We start from the raw sequence: 25,451 nt of genomic DNA, 5'->3' as shown, positions 1-25,451 counted from the left end.
ATGAAGACATGGCATGTCCAAGTATATTGATGAATTGATGGCTCAAAATTCATGAAGATCGAGCAGAGGGCCAGAGGAACGAGTAGCTTGACAAAAGATGACTTCGAGTCAAAGGTATAACTTTTGGTGAGTCAAGTGTTGAAAGACCATGTACCTAGGAGAGGGTAGATCTCAATATAGGCCGACTTGACCATTAGAATGGTCATTGTCGATGTATCAATCTACTGAAGGGTGCCTTCAGTCAATACATAACTAAGTCAATTGAGTAGTCCACTCATGAACAAAATGTTTTTGTTAGGGGCTATAGTTGGTGTCATTCTAAAAATGATACAGGTCTATCGATTGATGAGGGTTGAGTTGACTAGGCAGTCAACTCAAGTTAATTAATCGGAGAGTAGAATATTTCTTTTCGTGATTGAGTCAAATAAACAGTTGACTAATGATCAGATCCAGTCAACTGCTATTACAATAAAAAAAAGTTAGTCATTAATGAGAAAACGTTACACAACAATAGTCAAATCAGCTAACGACCACAATACATCAATCAGCTGATGGGGCATTCTAGTCGACTGATTGGCATCAACATAGCAAATGGTCAAGAACAAAGTGAAGCTAGTTGAAGGCTAATATAAGGAGGTCTTGGAGGAGATTGGAAGGCAAACATTCCTAGATATTGTAATCATAATCTCCTCATTCTTGTGCTCTCAATGGTAACTTTCAATGCTTGTAAGAGGTTTTTACACCTCTGAATGTTGTCCAAGAAGGAGAAAAAGTAGTGGGAATTCAGGGACAAACTATTGATGGATCATAGGTCATGGAGTATGAGTTGGAGGCAACAAAACCACATTAAGGTGTTAGCCTGTGTTTTTCTTTGAATTTACTTTTCGTTGCATGTTTGTTTGATTTAATTTTGTTAAGTGATTAGCAAGAGACAACTCCTTCCGTTACCACGATCAAGAAAAGGGTGCACTATATTTTCAACTCACATAATGTAAAAATATTCTTCAATTTTATTATAAAAGTAACACTAAAACATAGTTGTAGATTTTCAGGTGTTTTTGTTATTTGCTTTGTGGGCTCAACCTTGAGAGATTCACATGATAAATGTTGTTTAAAGTTAACCATTACAATATAAATAAATTGTATTATATATGTACCTTCAAAAGGCATTGCTTGGGTCATTTCACATGCTACACATGGAGGCATCAAGAGAGAATGCTTGGATTCACCATCCTCCATTCGATTTGATTGATCTACCCAATCAGGCAACAATTGAAGAATGCATGGGTCCTTCATCCTTTATCTATCCATTCTATGTTATCAGACAAGCAAAAAAGATGACATCCTACACCACGTGACATTCTGTGTACAAGTTTCAACTTAGTTTGATCACATCTTCCATCAGCTTTTTCCTAATATTGGTGAGGTACACACCAACCTCTACCACCAACTCTATTTGATTTGATGCATTTGTCTCATGTTACATCCATTTCTTCTTGCGAGCCCATCTATTTGAACATTATTCTTAACAATTCCTTTTTTGTTAGTATTATTAGAAAAGCGAAAAGTTTTCAGTGTACATGTGGATAGTATAATATAATAGTGTTAATATTTGTACAGATTTAATTTATATCCAAATTGAAGTCTATTGTTTCCTCGCATTTGTGCGGATCATTCTGCTAGTTTAAAAAATCCGACAACTTTATTAATTGGTAGTACCACTTGGTACTAAATGGCATCTCTCTTGATACAAGGAAAAATATTGTATGCCACTTGAAATACAGTACATTTTCTCGTGCTGATCCAAAATTGGGTGGTTTTGGTAACCAATCTCTCGTGGAGCAAACAATTACTGAGCGTGGTAAGCAATCCAGATCAATGCTTCAAATTCTAGTACTAACCCATGGTTACATAAGCTGGCAGTTGGCTCAAAGACAACCTTCGTGGGCAAAAAACCAGACACTAGAACAAGACTTCAATCATTGATGTAGAGAAACAAGATATTAGAATCTAGATGCTCCTAAAATCATGCACTGCTCTGGTGCAGCTACAATGTATTACTTTTACATTGATAATATAACAGATTTATTTGTATTAAGACAAAAACTTGAAAAATAGGAATGCTACAAATTGCAAATGAAATAATGTATTGAAGCAAAATGAAATGGTAATTGTGCACTGATGGGATGATTGTTTCAATAAGTACCTCAAGAATTGGTCCTCGATCAGCTCCTAGAAGATGTATCTCATCCAATATCATCAGCCCGACCTAATAGTTAGCTAAAGGTCTAAGTAGCAAGATTAAACAGGATGACAAAGTAGCACTGGGTAAAAGTAAATACCTTCATCACATAGCTGCGGTTTTTCCAGCTACGACTGATACCATCCCATTTTTCAGGAGTAGAAATAATAATATCAGCTGACAATAATGCCATAAGATCAGGAGTAAAGTCGCCAGTCATCTCAACCTAAAATAGAACCATTACAGCACTCAAAATTATAAGAATTTAACAACCCAAAAATACAATACCATTTTCTTCCCAAGTGGAGAAACAAGACGCCTTTTCCAGTCATTCATTCTTTCTCGAACAATTGCTTTGAGAGGAGCTATGTAAACAACCTAGAGTATAAAAGTATTAAAAAACGATACTAAATCAAGTAAAAAACAAGTCACAGATGATTATTCACATGGGCATACAAAGTGTAACAGAAAAATAAGCCATAAAAGGCATGCAGATGGGTACAAACTATGGTTCCATCAAGCCAGATAAAAAAGATGGAACATAAAGAAAGTTCGAGTCTTTTTCTGCAATTGGATTGTAGTGAACCTTCATATCTGGCTGAGTGTCAAATAGATGCAACATAGCTAACTCTGCTGATATTGTCTTTCCGCTGCCTGTTGGAGCTCCCAAAAGTACATTGTTATCCAAGTGATATAGGACATGAAAAGCCTGAAATATTACATAATATTACTATCATAGAGTAACTAGAGAACAAAGAGTAATAAAACATAATGGTTGAGAAACAGAACCTGTGTTTGTATCGGATTGAAGTGAGAAAATTTATAAAGATTTTTGTAAGTCTTGTTGCCAAGTGAACCAACAGGAAGAGGTTTCAGATCAAGAAGTTCTGTGTGTGATATTTGCATCTACAAGTGACAACCTTCATAGTATCACCAAAAACCCATTACTAGTTCTTAATGAATGCAAGTAATTTCATAACTCATACCTCTGGCAATGTGAGATTGTGGAAGGACACAGTATAGAGTGATTCAGCATGCAACCAAGAATCAGAAACAGCACGTATGTAGTACTGTGGAGGATGTGGTTCAAATATTGGAACAGTAAATGAAAGCTTCTGTGGTTCAGGCCTTGCCATTCGTTTAGTCAATGTGAAAAGCTCTGAATGGTAAATGTGATCATTCTCTGAATCCTGATAATAAAATGGAAAGTAATTTGCTTCTGGGTTGTATATGATTGTTACTATAATGGTTATACATGTGCATATAAATTTTTAAAAGCAAAAAAAAGGGAGAATGCTGACTTATTAAACACATTTAAAAATGAGCAAAAAACAATTGCCTACAATATTAACAATGACACAACACCGGAACATGCTAAATTGTAACTAAATAAATTTTGTTAAATATTACAATAATAGAGTAGATAAAGACATAAAAGTTATTTAATATAAGCCACTAACTGTTGGCAACATTGTTAAGTTGCAAATGTGAACTTGGATAGGACATATCATAATAACAATTCAAATGCAATGCCAAAATCTCCAAAACATCATTGATTGTAGCAAAAAGTGATTATGCTCACGCCAAGCGTCCCTCACAACCCGTCTCCAGGTTATATGAGGGGGTAAATCACGGGGTCAACATATAACCGACCATCAAGTTAGACTAGAGGGTGGGAGGGGTTTTTTCTCCAAGGGCATGCGCCCGTCGGGAATTAATCCCTTACCCCATTATAGCAAATCTACCACCCTCTAGTCAATTGAACCAGAACATCATTGAGCTTCTACAGCTATGTGACACATCAAACCATTAGCACTTGTGGTTAGGACAATTGAGATCATTATTATACACATATCAGATTGTTTATCTTTTTATGAAAGACCACAACAAAGGAAGCAAAATGTTTAGTTTAACATCATAAACTTTAAAAAACTGGAGCCATTAACTCCAAATGGAAGGCATGTTAAGAGTCTTGGACGTGTTTTGTTCGCACCTGTGAATGAACACTCTGGACCAAACTGGTTAAGATGTTCTTTTGGGGTCCCTTTATAAGGATATCAATTGGGGGTCATTTTGCTATGAACAGACTTGTCCAACTCCATTTGATGCTCAACCTGATCTTGTGGAAGATCTAGGTGAGGGTTGAGATAACATTCGTTCTCTTCATTGTCTATTTCCTTCGTTACTTCTCTTCTTTCCTTTTCTATATAATGTGGCTGGCTTTGGTGCATCCTTTGTTTTGGTTTAAATGGTGTTGGAACCAGTGTAAGGATTGTGGTTTATGGCTGTGTCAAAAGGGAATAACAAGTTGTGGTGGTGTGCTTCACTCTTCCATGAGGTAATGCTCACCTACTATTTCTTTTTTTTTCAGATTTTTATCTTGTTTAAATCTTCTAAAGAGTGACCTCATCAATCAGGATTTGTGGGAAACTGATTTGGATAGTTGTTTGGGAATGATTTGAATTAATCAGTTCAGTTCTATTTGATGCTAAACTGGTTATATTTGTGTGCCTAAGATAGGATTTTTCAACTCATTTCCTTCAAAATCATGATACACTGATAAAATTGAATTTAATGATCGATCTGTTAATGACCTGACATTGATATAAAACCAGGGTTAACTGCAATTATATTTTCTAATCAGGGGCTAAATCAAATAAATTTTCAGGTGGTTTGGACATCAATTGATTTTATTAGGGGAGTAATTTGGTCCTTATAGGAACAGCTCCAATAGGGTATACATTGGTTCTGAGTAGGGCATAAATTGGTTGAGTTTGGGTCAATCCAAAGTTGGACAAGGTTAATTTCATCAGTTCATAGGAGCATAAATCCCCCAGCGCCAAACATCCCTCTAGGTATCTTCTCTTACTCTTGATCTCTCTCCCTCGCTCCTGACATGAGCCCTCTCATCTTTTCTCAGCAACGTCTGGCTTTTCAACTTCTATGATAATTGGGATTGGATGGTAAGGGAGAAGCATCCAGTACTCCTCCTGAGCAGCAGCCTTGACGGAGTTTTCCCTCCTTGGATGTGATTCCATCAGCTTGATAGAAGTTCTCTTTCATAATTGAAGAGGCCAATCCAAATCCGGTATCCCATTTTCCTTGTGGTAAGTTTCTTTAGATTAGTTTTGCCTTGTTCTGTTGGGACTCTAGTAAGTAGTTAAATGTTCATGATGGTGTAGGTTAATTGAGAATTCGACCTCAAGGTTGGTGTCTCTTGTTTGCCTTCCCTTACAATCAATGTTTTAAATTTTGGCCTAGGCGACCGCCTAGGTGCTAGGTGGACATCAGCCGCACCGGAAAGGTAGAAGGCGGCCCAGCCACCTAGGCAGCCCTGTGCAGCACTAAGTGGCTTGGGATCTGCTAGGCGTGTCCCTGTACGCTGCACGTTTTGGGCTTTTAAATCTAAAATCCTAATAAAAAACGAGGTATGCCCTACCAATTAAAATCTTTAATTCATCTTTAATTGGTCTGCCTCTTCGTCTTCTCACCGCCGCGAAAGGTCTACATTTGCCTTTTCGTCTCTTTGATCATTCTAGTAACTGGTAAGTATTTTTTTTTTTCAATTTTCCGTCATCCCGGACGTCCAGGATGCCTCCAACGGCACCAGACGTGTCATGGGAGGCATCTGCAGCTGTCGTAAGATGTCGCCGAATGCGTCCGACGATGCTTCCGACACCGCTGGACGCCTCTCGCAATGCATTCGCAATTGCCGATAGCATCGCATCATGAGCCCCCGTGGGGTACTGCAGATAAAATTTTTTATTTAATTAATTCTAACAACTCCCAACTAGGATAGTTGCCATAGGCTTTCATAAAGTCTAATTAAATTATCCCAATAAAATATATATTAATTTATATAACTCAGATTTAAATATATTTAAAATTAAAAAATCTAATAAATATTATTAATTTATATAAATCAGATTTAAATATATAAAAATATATTTAAAATTTAAAAAATTCTTTAAAAACTCTAATAAATTTTATTTATTAGATTAAGATATATAAAAATATATTCTCAAGCTTTTTAATGCTATTTTGTACCATATAATTATATCTTGATATATATGTAATTTTTTTCACAGACTTGTTAATTATTCCAAAGTTCCTAAATTTATTCTTAAATCAATTTTCATTTATCACAATGGCAAGCAATCCATTTCAACATCTATCACTCAACCCGAATCCGGGATTCTTAGGAAAAAATCAAATGACACCGGATGGGAGTTTGGGATCTTGATTGATCCTAAGAACCTCGACAAAATGAAATGCAAGTGGTGTGAAAAAATGATGTTCGAGGAGTGTATAGGATCAAGGAGAACATAGGAAATATACCTGGAAATGTATCTAGTTGTCAAAAAGCATCTCAAGAATATAAAAATAAGGACAAACAGACTATTTTAGAAGGAAGAAACAGAAAGAAGAACAAAAGAATGGAAGAAGAGAGTTGTAGAGCAGAGGTGAATATTCCTCTAGATGAAGAAGGTAGCAATGAAATTGAAGGGATAGATGGACTTAAGAAATATCTTCCACTTGGCCCCATGGATAGATATGCATCTGTCATTGCTCTAGAAAATGTAGGTTTAAATGGGAGTAAAATGCTTCGCCAAAAAAAATATAAATAAAACTCTTTTCAAAGAGAGAACTCAACAAGTTCAACAATATATTAGGAGATGGGTATATGAAAATGGAATCTCATTCAATACTATTGATAATGATAGCTTCAAACAACTAATGGAGCTAGTGGGTTAATTTGGACCAGCATTCAAGCTTCTAATTCAATATCAACTTAGGGAGCCATTGTTGAAAGCCGAAGTTAAAAGAACAAAGCAACTGCTGAAGAAACATGAAGAAAAATGGGTAAAGAATAGGTGTTCGATCATGACAGATGCATAGAGTGAGAAAAAAGAAGAATCTTAAAATTTGTGTGTTAATTACAAAGAGTGTCTACATTTTCAGAGTCCAAGGAGTCTTCAGACGATTCATTGAGCATGTTGACAAGTGTGTTGAACAAGCAAGAGCTCATAATATTATTCAGATTATAACAATGTCACCAATAATATAACTGCAGCTAAATTGATGAGAGAAAAACGACCTAGGATCTTTTGGAGTTCATGTGCAACTCACACTGTTAATCTCATGCTTGAAAGTATTGGCAAGCTTCCACGATATAAAAAGATTATTCAGCAATCCAAGTCTTTTACCATTTTCATTTATGCTCAGCATAAGATTTTGTCATTAATGAGAAGTTTCATAAAGAAGAGAGACATAGTCCGGCCAAGAGTAACTAGGTTTACATCAAATTTCCTCACATTGCAAAGTTTGATTGAAAAAAAATCAAGTTTAAGGGTCATGTTTACAAGTGATATGTGAGAGAAATGTAAATGGTCAAAAACAAACAAATGAAAATTGGCCGGAGTTATTGGAATGGGGTGACACTTTAATTGAAAATATTTGCTCCATTGGTAAGAGTTCTTCGATTGATAGATGGAAATAGAAAGTCATCCATGGGGTTTCTATATGAGGAACTTCTTTAAGCTAAAAAAGACATCAAGGTGGCCCTAAACAATGTGGAATCAAATTATCAGTCTATCATAATGATTATTGAGTTAAAAAAATAAAGGATAGATTTAATACATCATTTCATATCATTGCCTTTTTGTCGAATCACTATTTTTACTATAAAGATAGTTCTATTGCTCTTTATGAGAAGGTCGTGATGGAGATTTTTGCATGCATGAAAATTTTGCATATCAACGAGTTAGATACAATTATTAAAAAGGAATTTGCAAAATACAGAGATAAGACTCGGTTCTTTGGAAAAAATTGACAGCAAAAGCATGTGAAAAAAATAATGATACATTTGATCCATGTGCATGGAGTACATACGGTGCTCACACACCGAACTTGCTAAGCATGGCGTTGAGGATACTTTCATTAACTATAAGTTTATCTAGGAGCATTTAAAGGAGTAGGTTTTAAACTTTAAGTCTTTAATTAAAAGTAAAGTATTATTTTTAAAGTTTATATTCATGCTATTAACTAGAATATTTACTTCTCTTTTTTTTTAAGATTCATACAAAGAAAAGAAATAAGTTGGATGTCAACAGGTTGAACAATCTAGTATTTGTCCAATTTAATGTTTGATTGTTGAACAAACAAAAAAGAGAAAAAGAAAGGAATGTAGATATTATTCTTGCAAAAAATGCTTCAAATGGACAAAGTTGGATTGTGGATGGTGGGGAAGATGATGAAGTTGAAATAGGTTCCAGGCTCACATGGAAAATCGTTGATGAAGCGAGTGGAGTAGATGAAAATCTATAACCCGAAGAAGCTCTATAGTGAGAGAACTTCACAAGAATGATTTTGCATCCGAAGAAGAAGAGGACCACAATAATGATATTGAGTTTGTATCCGATGAAGAACAAATTGTTAAAAATTATGGAGAAGTAGAATAAATATATGATATTTGATTAGTTGTGTAATTTTGAACTCATTTTAAATTTGATGTTATTGTGATAGAGTTGTAGTATGTGATTTATTATGTAATTTATATTAATTCAATCCATCTAGCAGCACCTAGTCTTCGCCTAGGTGGCCTAGGCGCGGGTCTGGCGCCCGACTAAAGCCTAGCGAATTTTAGAACTTTGTTTACAAGACAATGTGCATGATTAGTACTTGATAAATAATCTAAATTATAGATAATATATTTTATTATATTGCTATATCCTCTTGACTATTTATAAAATGATTCATAATGCATTGGTAAATTTTAGTGAACCCAAAATGATGGATGACTTTGGTTAGCCCTTGTTAATTTGTCCAAAGTTCAAATCAGGTGGAACAGAGTATAAGTGGACTAAAACTTAAAGAAGCAACAAAAAAGTTTATATCATGGTGATAATTATTAAAAAGAAATAAAACTGGAAGGCTAACACTACTAGTCAAACTACATAATTTTGAGTGTTCGCTCAAAGCATGTCAAGCAGGGATATAGCCTCTTCGCTTGCAGGTGGGTCATCAACCCAAATAATCATTATCTATTGTAGCTTCAACCAAATGCTCCAGGTGGAGCCTCGTCCTATTTGCACCCAGGTGCGGTTTCAGACTTTATATTATATTGATGGGGCTTAGGTTCATGTATCAGATCTAGTATTCACACTATTGGTAGTATTGAAAGCAGAGTTCATCTGATTATGATACAACCATTGATGACATAAAAGTTGCTAAGATGTTGATAATCTTAAAGATGATAAACGGATGTTAAATTTTCTCTTGTTGAATATTGTCCATTTTAATGATGAGAATCAGAAAAAAAAAACACAAACTTGCTAAGCTATTTGAATTATTCTTTACCATGCACATCTATTGTAAATCTCACTGCACATTTGTGCTCACCTATTATTTTCTTTGGCCTACAAACTTGCAGGGAGAGACAAGACCTTGAAGTGTTACTGAGGCTCGTTAGTTTGGTTGTAGTATTTCCTTGGTTGTATTTTAATAGAAAGGTTCACAGGGGTATTGAAAATGTGTTTAACATATGGTTTATTGATTAATAAGAGCTTAGTTTTTTATTCATAGGAATGTGTTCTTAGATAATTTTTGTTTAAGAAAATATACTTCATAGGCATGGTTTTTGCATATAAAAGTATTAGAATTGTGCTGTGTTCTAGAGAGGCAAGGAATTTAATAAAAATACCTGTCTTGAGTATGTATGCATGTGTTCTAGAATGTATTCTTTATAGTGCTGATACATTTTATGGAATAAATTAGGGTGATGCACAATTTTATTCCCAAGCAACAGTAGGATTGTAATTTGGAAATTGTCAAGGGTTAGGTTGTGTTGCATACAGGCGGGAGCCGAGTCATGAGAAGATAAGTTGAATCTGTTCTTAAGTTGTCCCTAGTTTCCATAAAGGGTATCATAGGTCGAAACATAGTGTAATTCATGAGCTACATGTGAGCTGAGAGTATGAATATCAGCTGGTTTAACTCTGTAATTCATGAGCTACATGTATACAGGGGTTAGTTCTAAGTAACATACAGATAATTAGGCAGATGGTGTTAAATGAAAGAGCTGAAGAAGTAAAATATCATGATACATCACCAATAAGGTTAAATTCTAAAGAGAGTTAAGAGTTAGTGTGGTAGTAAAAGGTTGATTAAACCCTTGACAATGTCGGAATTCAATTTAAGATAATGAATGGTAGGTGGATCTTTCACCTAATTGTTGCCTGTGACAAGAGCCTTTGTTCAGTTACAGTTCCTACTATAAGAAATTTGTAGAGTCAAGGTATAACTAAATCTTTGAAAAAGGGTTGGTATCTTGGTGGTTAACAACTTAAAATCCCTTCTAATAATTATAACATGATACTATGTTGTTCCTTTGTTGCTTGTCTTGATTCATTCTACCACTTGGAATCCATTATAATTTCTCTGCTCATGAGACATGTTCACATGCATGATTTAGTTGTTAGGCATGAGATCAAATGTGTACTATATTTGGTACATTTACCGTACGGTGAAATTTACATACTAAAATTGTTGTGCTTGTTGTAATGTTGATCCTGTTGTGTTACATTATAACATAAAAATATTGATGATTGACCTGATCATATGATATAGGTAAAAGAAATTAGGGGTTCAAGATTGGAGATTTAGTTGAATCATGAAGATGAGGGGGTTTGGCTAATCAATATACTTGTCAACACATTAAACTCTGGTATTCCAAAAAAAAGTATTTATTTTGATCAGACAGACTAGTAATCAGGTGTAGGAATATTGGACGAAACATGACTAAATCTACACAGTTCTTTGGTAGTCATACATGTTTTTAAGCGAAAAAGTAGTATGTTCCTTATCTGCTCAGTGGCAAGAGTGTAGCTAAATCCTACTTGTCTAGATGCAGTAATGTTTGAATTGTTATGGCTATAGCATGCCTACATTTAATGGAATAACAATGTGCACTCATAAACGACAGATTTTGTGCAATTTCTTCTATCTGTATTATTTGAATCTTCCTACCTTCTACAACCTACTAGCATTTTCAATGCTCATCCCATTTTCCCTACAGATCAATAGGCATAAAGCTGGCTCATAGAAGAGGTTGGTATTTTAGTTGGCTTGAAAGGATCACTTAACCTACTAAATTTCTTATTTCTCAATTTTATTTCAGCCATTCTCATTTCCATATTGCTTTCTTTACTAGTGTTAGCAAGAAAACCTATGTTTCCATTCAAGTAGACATTCTTCGAGTTTCTCTTAATGTTATTTTTCAGAGGTCAGATAGAGATGTAAAAAGGGTTCTTGAGATATAAATTTTGTTTTATAAGATACAGTATTGTTATGTTATGTCCTCTTGATAATACCTAATTAAAAGGTATGTTTTCTCTAAATGTCTAACGTAATATTTGGTTATGTTCAATAGTGTTAAAATAGTTCAAAATTTGTGCAGCATGTTATGTCTTTCATGCACTGTTATGGATGAGCGGTGGTTTATCCGAACTTTTTATGTACTTCAACATTTTGATGAAATCTTTAAATTGTAAATTGTTATATATCTAGCCGTGTCCTTCCACTACCTGAAAATGATCCTCTAAAATCATGACAAAAGCAACTAATACTGAAGAAAAAAAATAGTACAACAACAATCAAGCTTTTATCCACTTAGTGAGGTCAACTATATGGATCCTCTTAAGTTCACTAGTTTGAGTAAATTGTATAACTGATATATGCACCTCAACAAGAATCCACCAGCGTTTGGAAGTACCATGAAACCGATCCTTCCAATTAAATTCTGGAGTTATAAGAAGATCAACCTGTAGATATGAAATAACAAGATGATAGTGTTACACTTCTAGCAAGTGTAGGCAGTGGAACAGGTTACAGAAATAAATTTTACCTTTAAAACGGTTCTGGTAATTGGGCTAACCGTAGCAGATAAGTTAATAATTGGAAAGTAACTCAGATACTGCTTGACCAACTACAACAGCAAAAGAAATGCAATGTATGCTAAACTTGGTATCAAATGAAGAGCATCAGCATTAACAAATTTAACTAACAATAAACCTTTCCTCCGGGAGCATAGCGTATCAAAGCACTTATATCTTTCTCTTCCATCTCAAATAGATGGTCCAAATCTGTGCCTCTTTCTTCAAGTTTTTTCAGAACCTAAAAAAGCAGGATTCATGATACTTCCAACTTAGTTAATATTATATGAGATATTTAAAAAGATCATCAAACTAACTGCTGCTGAGAGGTCTCGCTCAAACTGTCTAAGAGGATGCTGATGAGGCCAAATTTGCAGATCAACGGCCTTGCAATATTGCAACATTAAAGCGGACATTTCACACCAGCCTCTGCGCAAACAAATCTCAAATAGAGCACGCATAATACGACCCAAGCTAGCACTAATATATGCAGCATCTGAAATAAGAGAGAAGCTCTCAATTGAACCACGTGAAATGTACACCTACAGAATGCCAGCATTGTGAATTAAAAAGAAGGCTTCAGCTCACTTGTAAAAAAATCAAGTAATCACACTAAAGGTAGGCACCTGAATAAGGATTGCAATTTTTCCATGCTTGTCTGTTGGTCCACCTTTAACTTCTAATGGACATAACATTTTAAACAAATTTTCCAGCTCGTCCTGCTCTTCCTCTCTAACAACAATGTTCTCAAACTCAGAAGAATGAGCAACCATGTTAATCACCTGAAAAGAAATGTGAAGGTTCTAAATAATAAATCAGAAAGAAGAAAAATTCAGATAAAAAGATCCCGACATGAAATTATCATACTTCACTGTCACTCATATGCCGCCGAAGCATCTCATTGTAAGTTTCAACACTAGAGTACTGAAGATAAAAGTGGCTGGCTATTCGGCCAAGCTCTGTGCAGTAGAAGTTGCCACTCTTCTCATCAAAACGCATCATTTTTGCCTTGTCCAGAGCACGTGCAGCATCGGTTATAAGAGATCTTTGCTTGGAAACTAAGGATGGATCAGCAATCACCTACAAAAGAGAAAGTGTTATATCAACAAAGATAAAATAATAGGACCATAAGAAACTGATGTTGTAACATTATAAATTCTCTCTTGAGACCGATTTTGCCATGTGACCAAAAGGTCACGGGTTCGAATCCTAGAAACAGCCTCTTGCAAAAAGCAAGGTAAGGCTGCGTACAATCGATCCTTCCCCAAGACCCTGCATGGCGGGAGCTTCGTGCACCGAGCTGCCCCTTTTTTTCTTGAGACCCATTTTGCATAAACTAGGATTGAGAGTTAACCTTGTAACTGGTTTTGAATATTTTGATAATAAGTTTATCATATTTTCTTTTCTATATTCTTTATTTTTATAAATAACTGTTGATTATTTCAGTATTTTATGTGATTTTCTAATTCCTTTCTCTCCCCCTCCTCTCCTTTCCTATTAAACACTAAACTAAACAACCAATAAAATTTTGCATTATTTAGAAAACAAGAAGCCATTGTAAAAGGTATACAAGAAACAGTTTGAAATCTAAGAAATTCAATATATTTAATACCTCATCCCATGGTATTCCATACACCAGAGGGTTGGTCTTCATTCTTATAAACAAATATGTGTAACCAAGCCAAGCACAAGCCTCTTTGATGTTTGTGACGGTCCCTAACACCACCTCAGCATTCAAGTTATCCTTCATTGAGTTAATAAACTGCAAAAGAGAACCAACAAAGATCATGCTAAAAACACACGCTACCAATAAGTATTTGGTAGCTAAAACAAGAAACTGATAACATGAGATAGTTCAGAAGAAACAATAATATACCCCTTGTTACATGAACTCAATTAATAGCTAATTATATTATGGCATCGATATTTTAATTCCGTTAAATATCTAAGAGCAAATTGGGATATACCTAGTTTCAATCACTAATTTTAAAAATATATAACCAGTATGCAGCAAACAATATGTCGCTGACGAATTTAAACTAATGATCAATTCCATCCATGCTTGCCATTTGTTAGCTAATTAATAGCAACAGGCAGAATTCACATACTGCTAAGATATGGAGTGATTTCAAAAGGTGAATTTTGATTATGTAGCAATACTCTCCATATTTGCAAGTTGGTTTCATTTTTATTTTTAGAACTAACAGAGTATTTTCCAATTGCATCATCAATACAATAGCAACCCAGTGAATCCATTAACAAATTGTCAAAAATTGCACTTGCAAGTTGCAACATCCAGAAATCTTCTTTCATAGCCAGCTGCCATGACCGTCCACAACAATGGGCCAAGAATGCATCCCCGCCAACTACAAGGCATCACTCCTCAAGGCAGTGCCCACCACAGTCAATGTTGATGGCAATTGATGACGCAGGCTACCTTCCAGTACTTTATATCAAATCTTTTTAAAAGTTTTGTAGGTTTATTTTTTTCTCATGCCATCTCACTTATTTTGCTCAACCAAGCTGAGAAAGCAAGATTGATAGCCCATGGCAATAGCTACTAAAGAAAAGTAAAGAACATTTGATTTCTCAGAGTTTTGATTTTTAGATAAGCATAACCAATTCCTCTCACTGGTTCAATTCATGTTCAAAGGTGAGACTACTTCAGTCTTTTCCATCTTATTGAGACTAAAATTAGTTTTCAAATTTTCAGGTTGAATTTGTTGATAGCCGAAATACACTTTACTTTAGGAAATCTGCAATGTGAGGGTACCAAAATAGTTCTAATTAAAAGAAGTGTGTAAAGAACAAAAAAAAATAGGGCAAATGAGGAATTCACCTGACTTTCTATAGGTAATTGACTAGTAAGCAGCCTCAAATAATATGCCAGTTTGTCATGAGTTGTAAGTATAATGCCTTCACCGCTCTTGTCAAACTGTGGTCTCCCAGCGCGACCAAAGATCTAGCATAAGATGCAAGGAATATATCAAAAAATTCAGATCAGCAAAATATCTTTAAGGATTGCTTTAATGTGAAACTGCAGTAAATAGTACCTGCATGACATCAAGCATACCCAAGTCTCGCCATCCACCAGCCTTAGGGTCATAAAGTTGTGTGCCCTGTAGTTAGACCAATTCAAACACCGACAAATTCTAAAAACACATGTTGAGGACCAATGTTAAATATTGAATTTTATAAAAAAAAAAAAGAAAAATTAAAATTTTCAAGAATTTTGAATCGACAAAATAAATTAACGGAATTGTAAAATCAGAATTTGGTTGTTGAGTTGAAACCTAATTAAGTTTGGATAAAATCCAACAATAGGCACAGAGATTAAGATTACATTGGTTTAAACTGGGCTTGATTTGGCCAAATCATAACTGAACCAAATTTTAAATGGGTTAAACCGATTCAATAGGTTTAAAAGGAATTAACAAATTTCAGGAAAACTTTTTTCTCTCCTCTGTTTTTCTTTTTCTCTTCCACGCATGCTGGCCGCCACCTCCTCTTCTTCTTTCCACGCACCAACTCTTCCCTTCCTCATCTTCCTGTCTTTATACTTTTCCAGCACCTGCAGCCCTAATCCTTATTTCCTCTTCTTTTCTTCCAGCAGCAAAACTGCAGCTCTCCCTCTTCTCCAAAACTGCAGCAAGGGCTGATTCAAGCCACCAACAGTAATGTTTTTTTTTTCCTTCTCTTCTGAGCTCTCTCCCAGCAACAGCAGCCCCTTCTCCTTCCTCTTTTTCCAGCAAGCAACAGGCACAGCAGCTTCCCATCTCCTTATTCTCTTTGCGGAAGCATCAGCAATTTAATTGCTGCCTTTTCCAGCAACAGCAAGTAGGTTCTTTTTCCTTCTTCCTTTTCTTCAGCAAATCCAACCACCCAATAACACCAATAATAACAGTAAGGACTGGTTTCAGCCACTAACAGCAGCTTCTCTTTCTAAATTCCAGCCAACAGTGACACATCTTATTGCTGTTTTTATTTTTCCATCAGCAAGGCCAGTATTCCAGCACCACCTCCATAGTATTTCCTCTTTCTTCAGCCAATTACTTAGCAATTTGTGCTTACTGTCTCATCCCTTAACCTCCAGTTTTGCAAGTACAGACACTCTTATGATATGATAGCTAGTTTCGGCTTTTCAACTTGTACATAGAGTTGCTCAGAGACCCATGGCATGCTAATTCTTGGTTTGGATTTTATTTTGATGTATTTCCATTCTATTCATTTGATATTTTGTTTAAATGATTTTGTTGTTTCAGTAGGAAGCAACTTGAGAATGGATCACCTTAGTCTGCATCATCCACGGTTCATGGAAGTAATCCTACTGCTAATAAGGCACACATCAGACTACCAACATGTCATCACTAGCCAAACACTTGGATTACTAGATGCACTAGTAGAATTTCCCTTTTCTCTGGCCTTAACCACTATCTAATCCTATCCATTCTGCCCTAACAGATGCATCACTCCCATCTCATCTGTAAATGAGTGTATTGGTCAGGTCATTCCTATATCTTTACCACTTTCTTGAATTTTCTATATAATCAAATTTTCTATAAGCCTACTATCCGTAGCAAAACTCACTAAGTTGCCAAATAGTTGATAGCCTAACTCTATCAATTGGCAACCAGTATTTGTGGCATCTTAGCTTGCAGAATCAATATTCCTATCCTATCAACCAAACAGTCTTGAGTGTGAATCTTGTCAACTGAGTAACACTTCTGGCTCTCATTAATTACAAACCATTCATCAGAACCTTTTTCTTTGGTTCATTTTGATGTTTGGTGTCCTAGCTAAATTCCTCATGGGTTTTTGCAATATTTGTTACTTTTGTTCATGCCTATTCACACAAAATATCTTTTAGTGAAAGAACAGTATGAAATTTTATATTTCTTTACCTTTTGTATGAAAATTAAAACACAATTTTCAACTCCTATTCATGTACTGAGATTCTGAGAAGTGAAAAAGCCAAAATCTACATTATCTTTCAGTCCTTCCATTATAATCAAAGCAGTCACTGTTAATAATTTTGCTCATGTACACCTCAAAATAATGGCATTACAGATAGGAAAAATAGGTATTTGGAAACCACTACAATAACCCTTCTACATATAATAAAGAATGGATCCGCTGCAATTTTGGGATAATGTAATTCTAACAAATCATCTTACTTATCAGTTGCATGCTTTTTTCATTCTTCATGGTCAGATCCATTCTCTATTATCTTTCCTCATGTTGAACTATATAGCCTTAAACAACATCTATTTGGGTTTACACTTTCATTTGTTTCTTGCCATCAGGGAATGATATGTGTTCTCTAAATTTGGCAAGTGTCTTTCAAATATTCTAGTTAAAGGACTAGTATTGCTATCTCTTGAGTTACATTGAGTCTTTGTTGATGTATGTGATGTCCTTCAAATCTATTTTTTTCTCCTGAGGTACTTCCACGTCTACTTCATTGTCCTCCTCAAAGTCTCAATCACTAAAGGCATGCATCAAATGTCCAAGTTATGAACCAATTGCAGTAGCCTCACAAAATTTTTCCCTAACAGAACTTTCTGTGGTCTCAGATCCAATAGTGGACCTTATCCTTCCTATTGTTATAAAGAAAGGTACTTATAAGTGGAACCTCTTAACTTTCTCATTACATCTCTTATGTTTCCTAACTCCATTGTATTCTACTTTGTTTGGCATATTGGATTCTACCAGTGTTCCCCAAAATATCTCAGAGGTTTCTATCTGATCAAAGGTGAAATGGACTCTAACGAATGAGATTATAATATAAGACTCTTAATGGTTGCAAATAAGTGTTTACTATCAAAGCTTCCCCTAACGGCTCCATTGACAGACTTGAAGCATAATTAGTGCCAAAAGGATATACAAAGACAGAGAGTTGAGTCTATAGTTACATTCTATGATGTGACTAAGATTGCCTTAGTTTGTCTTTTTTTATATATATTGGCAGATATATCTAAATGGCCAATATACCAACTAGAATCAAGAATGTTATCCAGTAAACATTTTGAATGGCATTTCAACTAGCTGTCCTCTCAATGAATTTTCTATTGCAGACAAGGATATTTTCAAATTTGGAAAAAAAAGGGGCTTATTTGGCATTTTTTGCAAAGAATACCTTGGCGAGGTAGTAATGAAAAATAAACCACTACTTGGGAATTTGCCCAATAATTTATCCATTAACAAAATAAATAAATAAATAAATATATATATATATATATATGAATGGGCGCCTTGGCGCAACGGTAAAATTGTTGTCATGTGACCAAAAGGTCACAAGTTCGAATCCTGGAAACAGCCTCTTGCAAAAAACAGGGTAAGGCTGCATACAATGAATCATTCCCCGGGACCCCGCATGGCGGGAGCTTCGTGCACCGAGCTACCCTTATATATATATAAAGAAGAGTAAAATGACTTTTTGTTTAGATAGAGCTACCTAAAATTTGGTAGAACATTAAAGAGAAATATGTTTGTGCACAAGAACTATACACAATAATATCAAAAATTACTCAGACTTGACATTTTCCCTTCTCATAAATGTGGCAATACAACATGAATGAGTATGACAAATGAGCCCGACAAACCAAACTCATCTATTTCCTGAAATAGAAATGGTGCAGTGGAAAAAATGAAGCAGAAGAGGAAAACAACCTCGATGTAGTAGGAAGAAAGGAACGAGCAGGAGGAGGAGAAAAAGGACAGGAAGAGCAAGGGAAAAAAACAGAGATTGAGGAGCTAGAAGGGAAGAAGAGGAAACAGAGGGGAAGAAAAGAGGAAGAACTGGAGGATGAGACTTACCTTTCTATTGTGCAACAAAGAAGCAGCCCAACACTGCTCTGTCTTGACAAGCAAGAGGCAGTGAGGTCACAACATAAAGACAATGTGATGTTGTGGAGAAGAGGAAGACCAGATGCCAAAAGAGGAAGTTATAATTTTAAGATTGAGAGGAAGAGATGAAAAAAAAAGTTGAAGCAAAAAAAAAAAAAGCTTTAATGAATTAAGGGGCCAATAAAAGCTCACTCCATAATCTACAAAAAAGAAACAATCTACAAGGGAAATGAGCAAATGGGTTTAGCTTGCAAATGCTGGAAAAAAGATTTATTGTCATTCCAAAAGCCCCTTCTTGTATTAATTCCTTTCTTTGTATGTCCCTAATCTGTATAAAATTTGGATGCTTTTCTACTAAGCCTTCGTGTCCCCATATTGGGAAAAACAATCAGATATTTGAGATTCAGATTCATTTCCATGTTGACAATTTGTACCTGAGTTCGAGTTACATAATCGTAAAAGCTAAAGACTGAAGGTAAAATTAAAAAAAAAAAATTATGAGGATTGACAGAATAATTTTGAGTTCTTCCAAGTAACAAGCAAATCCACCTATATCTGGAATAGATCTCCAACCTGCTGTCTGCTATTCCATTTTCTTTAACAAGTAGGCAAAAGGAAAACCAAGTATAAAAATTTATTTGACAAGTTCTTCAGTATGTATAAGCGGAGAAACATAGACTTGTGCATGGTAGATCAGTTCAATTTATATTTTTACTCAAGTGTTCACTTCCATTTACTTAAGGCAAACCATATGATTGTTTGGAAGCTTTCATTTCCAAATACATGATAATCTGAAAGCCACTAACCTTGATGATAACTGTATGTGCTGGTAAATTCACTCCCCATGCCAAAGTTGCAGTACACACAAGGACCTGAAGCACAAAAGTTAGCATGCATAGTTCAATTTTAACCAAAGACTATAACTGTGAGCTGTACTTACTTTAAGTAATCCATCAGAAAATAGACGTTCTGTGAGAGCTCTATCAGAACGAAGCATTCCAGCATGGTGAATGCCGAAACCAGATTCAAATAACTCAACAAGTTCCCGGTTTCTGGATTTACTAACCTCTTTCTAATGCAAGAAATTCCGATCAATAATCAGAGCAAAACTATAAATTAATCTATGTATATATATGAAATTTTACCTTGATCAAAGCAAATTGAGGATGTGTATCGTTCCCAAATAACTCCAGGTCACCAGAATTTAGTGCTAACTCATTCTGCATTACACAGCATGGTCAAAAAGAAATATACCAAGGGGACATAACCAAGTCATTACAGGTTTAAACAATTAAGTCCTCCAAAAAAATATTCTTCTTTTTTGCACAATAACAATATTCTTCTCAAGAGTTCCTTATAGAGTTTGTTAGAAAAGGAAAAGAAAAAAATCATAAGGGGCACTCAATTTTTTCAGAATCATCAAAGGGGCACCCCTTTTTTATTTTTAATCAAAAGGGTGTGCCCCACCCCACCACCCCCAATGTAAAATGATAAGATTGCCCATTGCCCTCAAATACAGTGTTCAGTATAATTATCTCCTGCCACATACATTAAATACAGTGTCAAGATTTGACATGTTCAACAACATTCATTCACATTGTAGTAGTTATGATTTTATAGTTACTACAACACAAACTTGTCTTATTCAACAACATTTATATGGCAGCAACTACGGATTCGTAGCTACTACAATATTGTAACGTTACAACACACTTGTCTAGTTCAACAGCATTCACGTTGTAGCAATTATGAACTGTAGCTACTATAGCTGCTACAGCATTGTAGCAGCTACATAGTTGCTACAAGACAGACTTGTCTTGTTAATACAACTGGCTGATGGAACTGAGTGGGCGGAAATAATAATGTAGAAAACTAGAGGGCAATTGGGTAATTATACATGGGTTGCTAGTGGGGTGGAGCGCCCTTTTGATTAAAAATCAAAGAGGGAGATAATTTAATATGAGAAGTTTAAAATCTCTCCCTCTCTCCATAGTAAAAATTCGTCTTTAGTTTCTTCTCTCCTCTCCTTCCTTCTCTCCTCTCCCTCAATCTCCCTTATCTCTAGTCTCTCTTTGCTTTTTTTAAGTTATGCCAATCTAGTGTTGAAGCAATTTCTGCCACGCAAAGCTCTAGTTTGAAACCATTTCACGTGCGAGTCTGTGAGTGGAATGGTAAATTCTACTTGTGTTGATTGGCACAGCTCGGTACTTCAACCGCTGGAATTGACATGAACTTTATCATAATCAATAGCCCAATTACTTAAGCTTAAGTCATTAATAATTGCCTTGTTCAAGCCAATAGCCTTTGTTCTTAGCCCAAAATTCTACATGGGAGACAAAACTAGGATGGCAGTGGTCAATTGCAAGAGAGATGTTGAGTAATTAGCCTAAGGATTATTGCACATGCTTTGGACAAATTGTAAGGAATATCTCATTGTGCCAATAATAATAACTAACATTAGCTACAACAATACAAAGAAAGTGTCAAAACCAACAAGATGAAGGTGAGAGCACCAAACATAACCAAAGATTCACGATTCATCTCATTAGAGTTATTCCAATGAAAATAGACAAACAAAAAGACGACTAATTTTTAGACTAAATTTGCATAATGATGGACGGAGGGAAGTTAGAAAATCCTTTCAAGTTATGTTCGGGAGGATAGTAGAGACTATAGCTGTCAATTATCAAAAAAATCAATTAATATAGTGTTATGCAAAAATGACATATGCAACAAACATTGCATGTATTATGCCAACCAACCACTTTATTATATAAGGATTTAAATTTTATTCCTACACAAGTGAAACTTCTTGTTCCACTGGTCAACCAGCAGAATGCAAGGCAAGCTTGAGCCAACAAAACCCTACCAAGCAACACCTTGAAATGTGGTGACTTCTTTGCAAGACTCTTGAGATAACAACAAAGCTTCTACACTGCAACAATGCTTTTGCGAGCCTTCCAGCAACAATAGTTTAGCTTGAGGTCCACACTGATTTTGTTCAATGTTAGCAAAGAAATCATGAGTTCTTGAGACTTCCAGTAACTGTCGTAAGTTTCCAAGATGTAGGTGACCACTCAACAACCATTCTGTAAGCTCTCAAGAGGCACATGACCATTCCCACTACCCTCGTCGACTTTGTTTCCACCTGAAACAACCCCTAGATCTTCCTCCTTTTGGTGTTTGAAAATGAGTGCTCTGCATGTATTCCTCCTTCGCTCATCTCGCCTTCTAGAATTCAGTTTGGGCACACCTTCGAGATTCGACATGAGCAGCATGTCTCATGCAACCTAGGAGTGAAACTTTGGCTCAACTCAAGATTTAAAACCTTTTATATATATATTCCTTGTCAATCTAGTACACATCCTACCACCTCATTTTTATGAAAAAAAATGAGAAAAAGCATATGAGATGGATGGGAGGGATGTTAAGAAGGCAAATCCCTTGAGCTGATTTTTGAAAGATCAAAAAATATAGATGTCATTGAGCCAATTTATGTACGATTATGAAAAGTTGATGTGGGCAACAAATAGACGGATTATGTCGACCATTCAATTCATGACTAGAAAACACTGAAAAAAATATTCTTATCTTTCCAAGTGCAAGTCCTACATCAACATCATTGGAAAAATGAGAAACCGAAATGTGTCAAAATACTCTTTTTGAGCAAACATTTGGTTAGTAAAATTTATAATATCCCTTTTTATTCTTTAATCACATTTAAAATCTCTTACATTTTTCTACAATGATATACTAAACCTGCTGATCACACACAACAATAAATAAGATATTCTAGGACAAGTATTACAAATTGAAAATGTTTTTTAAACAAAAACAATAATATAAAGATGATTACCAAAGTTCTTGCAGTTTTCCCAGTGTCTTTACGTGAATGGACAAATACCATTGCTTGATGACCTTGCTTTATTGAATCCAATACCTGCTACGAATAACCACAGTGAATGCCATGATAACATTATTAGTAAAGTTAATTATCATTATAAAAGTCCAAGTAAAACCTTTTCATAACAAATTGAGTTAAATAAAGCATTCTTTTTATAGAAATCTTTCTCAGTGATCCCAATGTATTGTTGAGCTAGGGGAACTGGACGATAGCTTGAATCAAAAAAGAACAGTCCATTGTCTGGATTAACGTGCAAAAATTGTCCGACCTAGTAATTGTACATCAAGATGTTATATAAGAAACAAGAGAAAAGATATATAAGTTGAGGATTCAACCATCCATATGGTGATATTGCAAAAGTACCTCTAAGTAATTTGGTAAGGTGGCAGATAATCCCACAATTCTTATCATTGATTGTGTTGACTCAACCTGTCAAAAGTAGTAAATGTTTAACAGTGATAACTGAATTGAGATACCTAATACAATTCAAACATAGATGTTGCATAACTGAGATGCAAAGAATAATAATATTGCACAATATCAATTATTTAAGCATGCCAACTACCATTGAAGAAACAAGTTATATGAGTTACCATCAGATAATTAAGGTGGCAATAGTTTCATTCAAGATTTTGAACTGTACTATTTCTAGTACCATGCCAGTATTTTAATATAATGCTGGTGGAGAATTGGAGGGGAAGGAAGATGGAGATGAAGAAAAAAAACACACAATTATAGCTCTACTTGGTGTCCCATTTGAAAATTTTTGGCATTGTATTGTACAGATACAAGTTAAAATAAATAACAAACACTATTTTAATTTATCTAGACGCATTGGTGGTATGTCGAGGTATGTCAAATGTCAATATAACACAATCCTCATCAACAAGATTAACATAAGGACATAAGATAAAAGTTTCGGTAATTTCCACATGGTTTATGAAAACCAAAATTATATTATGTTCTTAAAAATTGTTCATTTTCCATTTTTTTGTGAATAAAATTTTTACTTGCCTTGGGGGAACATCAAGCATCCTATGTATAGAAAAAAAAAAAAGTTATGTAGAAAATTAAAGAAAATGATATTAAATTTTCTTTCAATTTAAAAAAAAAAATCTTATTTGCTAAAAAATGAATATTCAAGATAAAAAATTGTGAAACTATTTTCATAAACAAACACACCAAATCTACCAATGAAAACAAACAAGCTACGAATACAATAAGCAATTAATTCAAAGATAAGTGGGTCATAATGTGCACTTTAAGTCACCAGAATTCTTAATGAACAGAATGAAAAATCAAAACAGCATGTGTTTGTAAGACAGACAATAGAATTAGACGTTATATATCGAGTTCAAAAATGCAAAACAGAAGATACTGACTTTATTGACTGAAGTAGCAGGAGTTTAGATATTATAGTCTCCTTTCACTAGCATTAGATTTTGGATGTTATACACAATAGAGGATATGAGCAAAAAGGTTAAACCTCACCCAACAATATTATTATACAGATTTGAACCTCTAGACACTGACCTCCAAATCCATCTCACCATAGGCCAAACAATTGTGTGTAACTCTATCTACAGATTTCTACGACCTACATGTCCTGTCTCAAGCTTTTGAGTACTCGTAAGGAAATATCAGGATAAACACAATATCACTATATAACATGTTGAACTAAACAATACAAAAAAGGGAAATATTAATGCCATGTTTCCTTCGAAGGAAGGGGTTGGCAGGAATGTAAAAATAAGGTTCAAAATCTCAAGCTATGTTGGAATTTCGGTGAATGATATGGCTTTGGTATTGTGCCCCTATTTTGATGCATGGTACTAGAGATGGACTAGAGGTCGAAAGAGGAAGGAGATATTATTTGTGCCAAGTGCATCGAATTTTGGTAATTTATCGGAACAATACGTTTCAACCATTTCACCCGGGCACAGTACGAGATTTTAAACTATGGTATAAACCCCTAATTGGAATGAGATATACCAGTTTTGTGTCAGCATTATTGAGTCTGTCATCGATTCTTGTTTGAGCCTAACTGTTGTAGAAATATAAGATGAAGATGATAATGAAGAGATTGTAGCTAAATCTTGACTATAGAAGAGAAGGAGAGGGGAGGAAGGCTTAATTCTCGCCTTGCAATACCAAACATATTGTTGTCCATTGCAGAAGCTTGCTTCCGGTAATGTCAGCACTACAGAATCGCACAAGCTAGCCTCGCGAGAAGCCAAAGCACTTAGGAGTCATGGAAGCTCACCTAGCATGGAGCCTCATATTGTCGGAGCTGAAGATTTTCTCAAAAGAAGCCTCATGCCTACATTTTAAAGCATGAGTCTTGATTCATTCTACATGCTGATTGGAGCAAAGCGATAAGTTTTCCCTAGTCGATTGGTACAGAATGGTTATTTTAAACATGTTTGCACCTACTCAAACAAGTACATTGTCTATGGATAAGTATCCAAGTACACTTTAAAATTTCAAACCATGATGGAGTTTTAGACTTTGACTAAAACGATGATGA

General features: G+C 35.1%; 1 protein-coding gene across 2 annotated transcripts in view; it reads right to left on the bottom strand.

Moving 5' to 3' along the window:
* The window catches only part of LOC122045427 (DExH-box ATP-dependent RNA helicase DExH14-like), a 77,640-nt gene that overhangs the window by 34,397 nt on the left and 17,792 nt on the right, over positions 1 to 25,451 (bottom strand). For both annotated transcript variants that reach the window (XM_042605650.1, XM_042605651.1), the window contains exons 13-33: positions 23,288 to 23,353; positions 23,040 to 23,192; positions 22,877 to 22,960; positions 20,166 to 20,240; positions 19,961 to 20,092; positions 19,827 to 19,892; positions 15,228 to 15,293; positions 15,014 to 15,136; positions 13,787 to 13,936; positions 13,042 to 13,254; positions 12,801 to 12,956; positions 12,492 to 12,716; positions 12,314 to 12,415; positions 12,147 to 12,227; positions 11,983 to 12,063; positions 3,229 to 3,432; positions 3,032 to 3,148; positions 2,829 to 2,951; positions 2,531 to 2,620; positions 2,343 to 2,468; positions 2,207 to 2,269 (exon numbers count right to left, since the gene is read on the bottom strand). In XM_042605650.1, the coding sequence (XP_042461584.1) occupies positions 2,207 to 2,269; positions 2,343 to 2,468; positions 2,531 to 2,620; positions 2,829 to 2,951; positions 3,032 to 3,148; positions 3,229 to 3,432; positions 11,983 to 12,063; positions 12,147 to 12,227; positions 12,314 to 12,415; positions 12,492 to 12,716; positions 12,801 to 12,956; positions 13,042 to 13,254; positions 13,787 to 13,936; positions 15,014 to 15,136; positions 15,228 to 15,293; positions 19,827 to 19,892; positions 19,961 to 20,092; positions 20,166 to 20,240; positions 22,877 to 22,960; positions 23,040 to 23,192; positions 23,288 to 23,353 (2,496 nt within the window). The remainder of the gene's footprint in view (positions 1 to 2,206; positions 2,270 to 2,342; positions 2,469 to 2,530; positions 2,621 to 2,828; positions 2,952 to 3,031; positions 3,149 to 3,228; positions 3,433 to 11,982; positions 12,064 to 12,146; positions 12,228 to 12,313; positions 12,416 to 12,491; positions 12,717 to 12,800; positions 12,957 to 13,041; positions 13,255 to 13,786; positions 13,937 to 15,013; positions 15,137 to 15,227; positions 15,294 to 19,826; positions 19,893 to 19,960; positions 20,093 to 20,165; positions 20,241 to 22,876; positions 22,961 to 23,039; positions 23,193 to 23,287; positions 23,354 to 25,451) is intronic.

The sequence above is a fragment of the Zingiber officinale genome, chromosome 2B, assembly GCF_018446385.1.
Source record: "Zingiber officinale cultivar Zhangliang chromosome 2B, Zo_v1.1, whole genome shotgun sequence".
Classification (NCBI taxonomy): Eukaryota; Viridiplantae; Streptophyta; class Magnoliopsida; order Zingiberales; family Zingiberaceae; genus Zingiber; species Zingiber officinale.
This window is presented reverse-complemented; position numbering and strand designations above follow the sequence as displayed.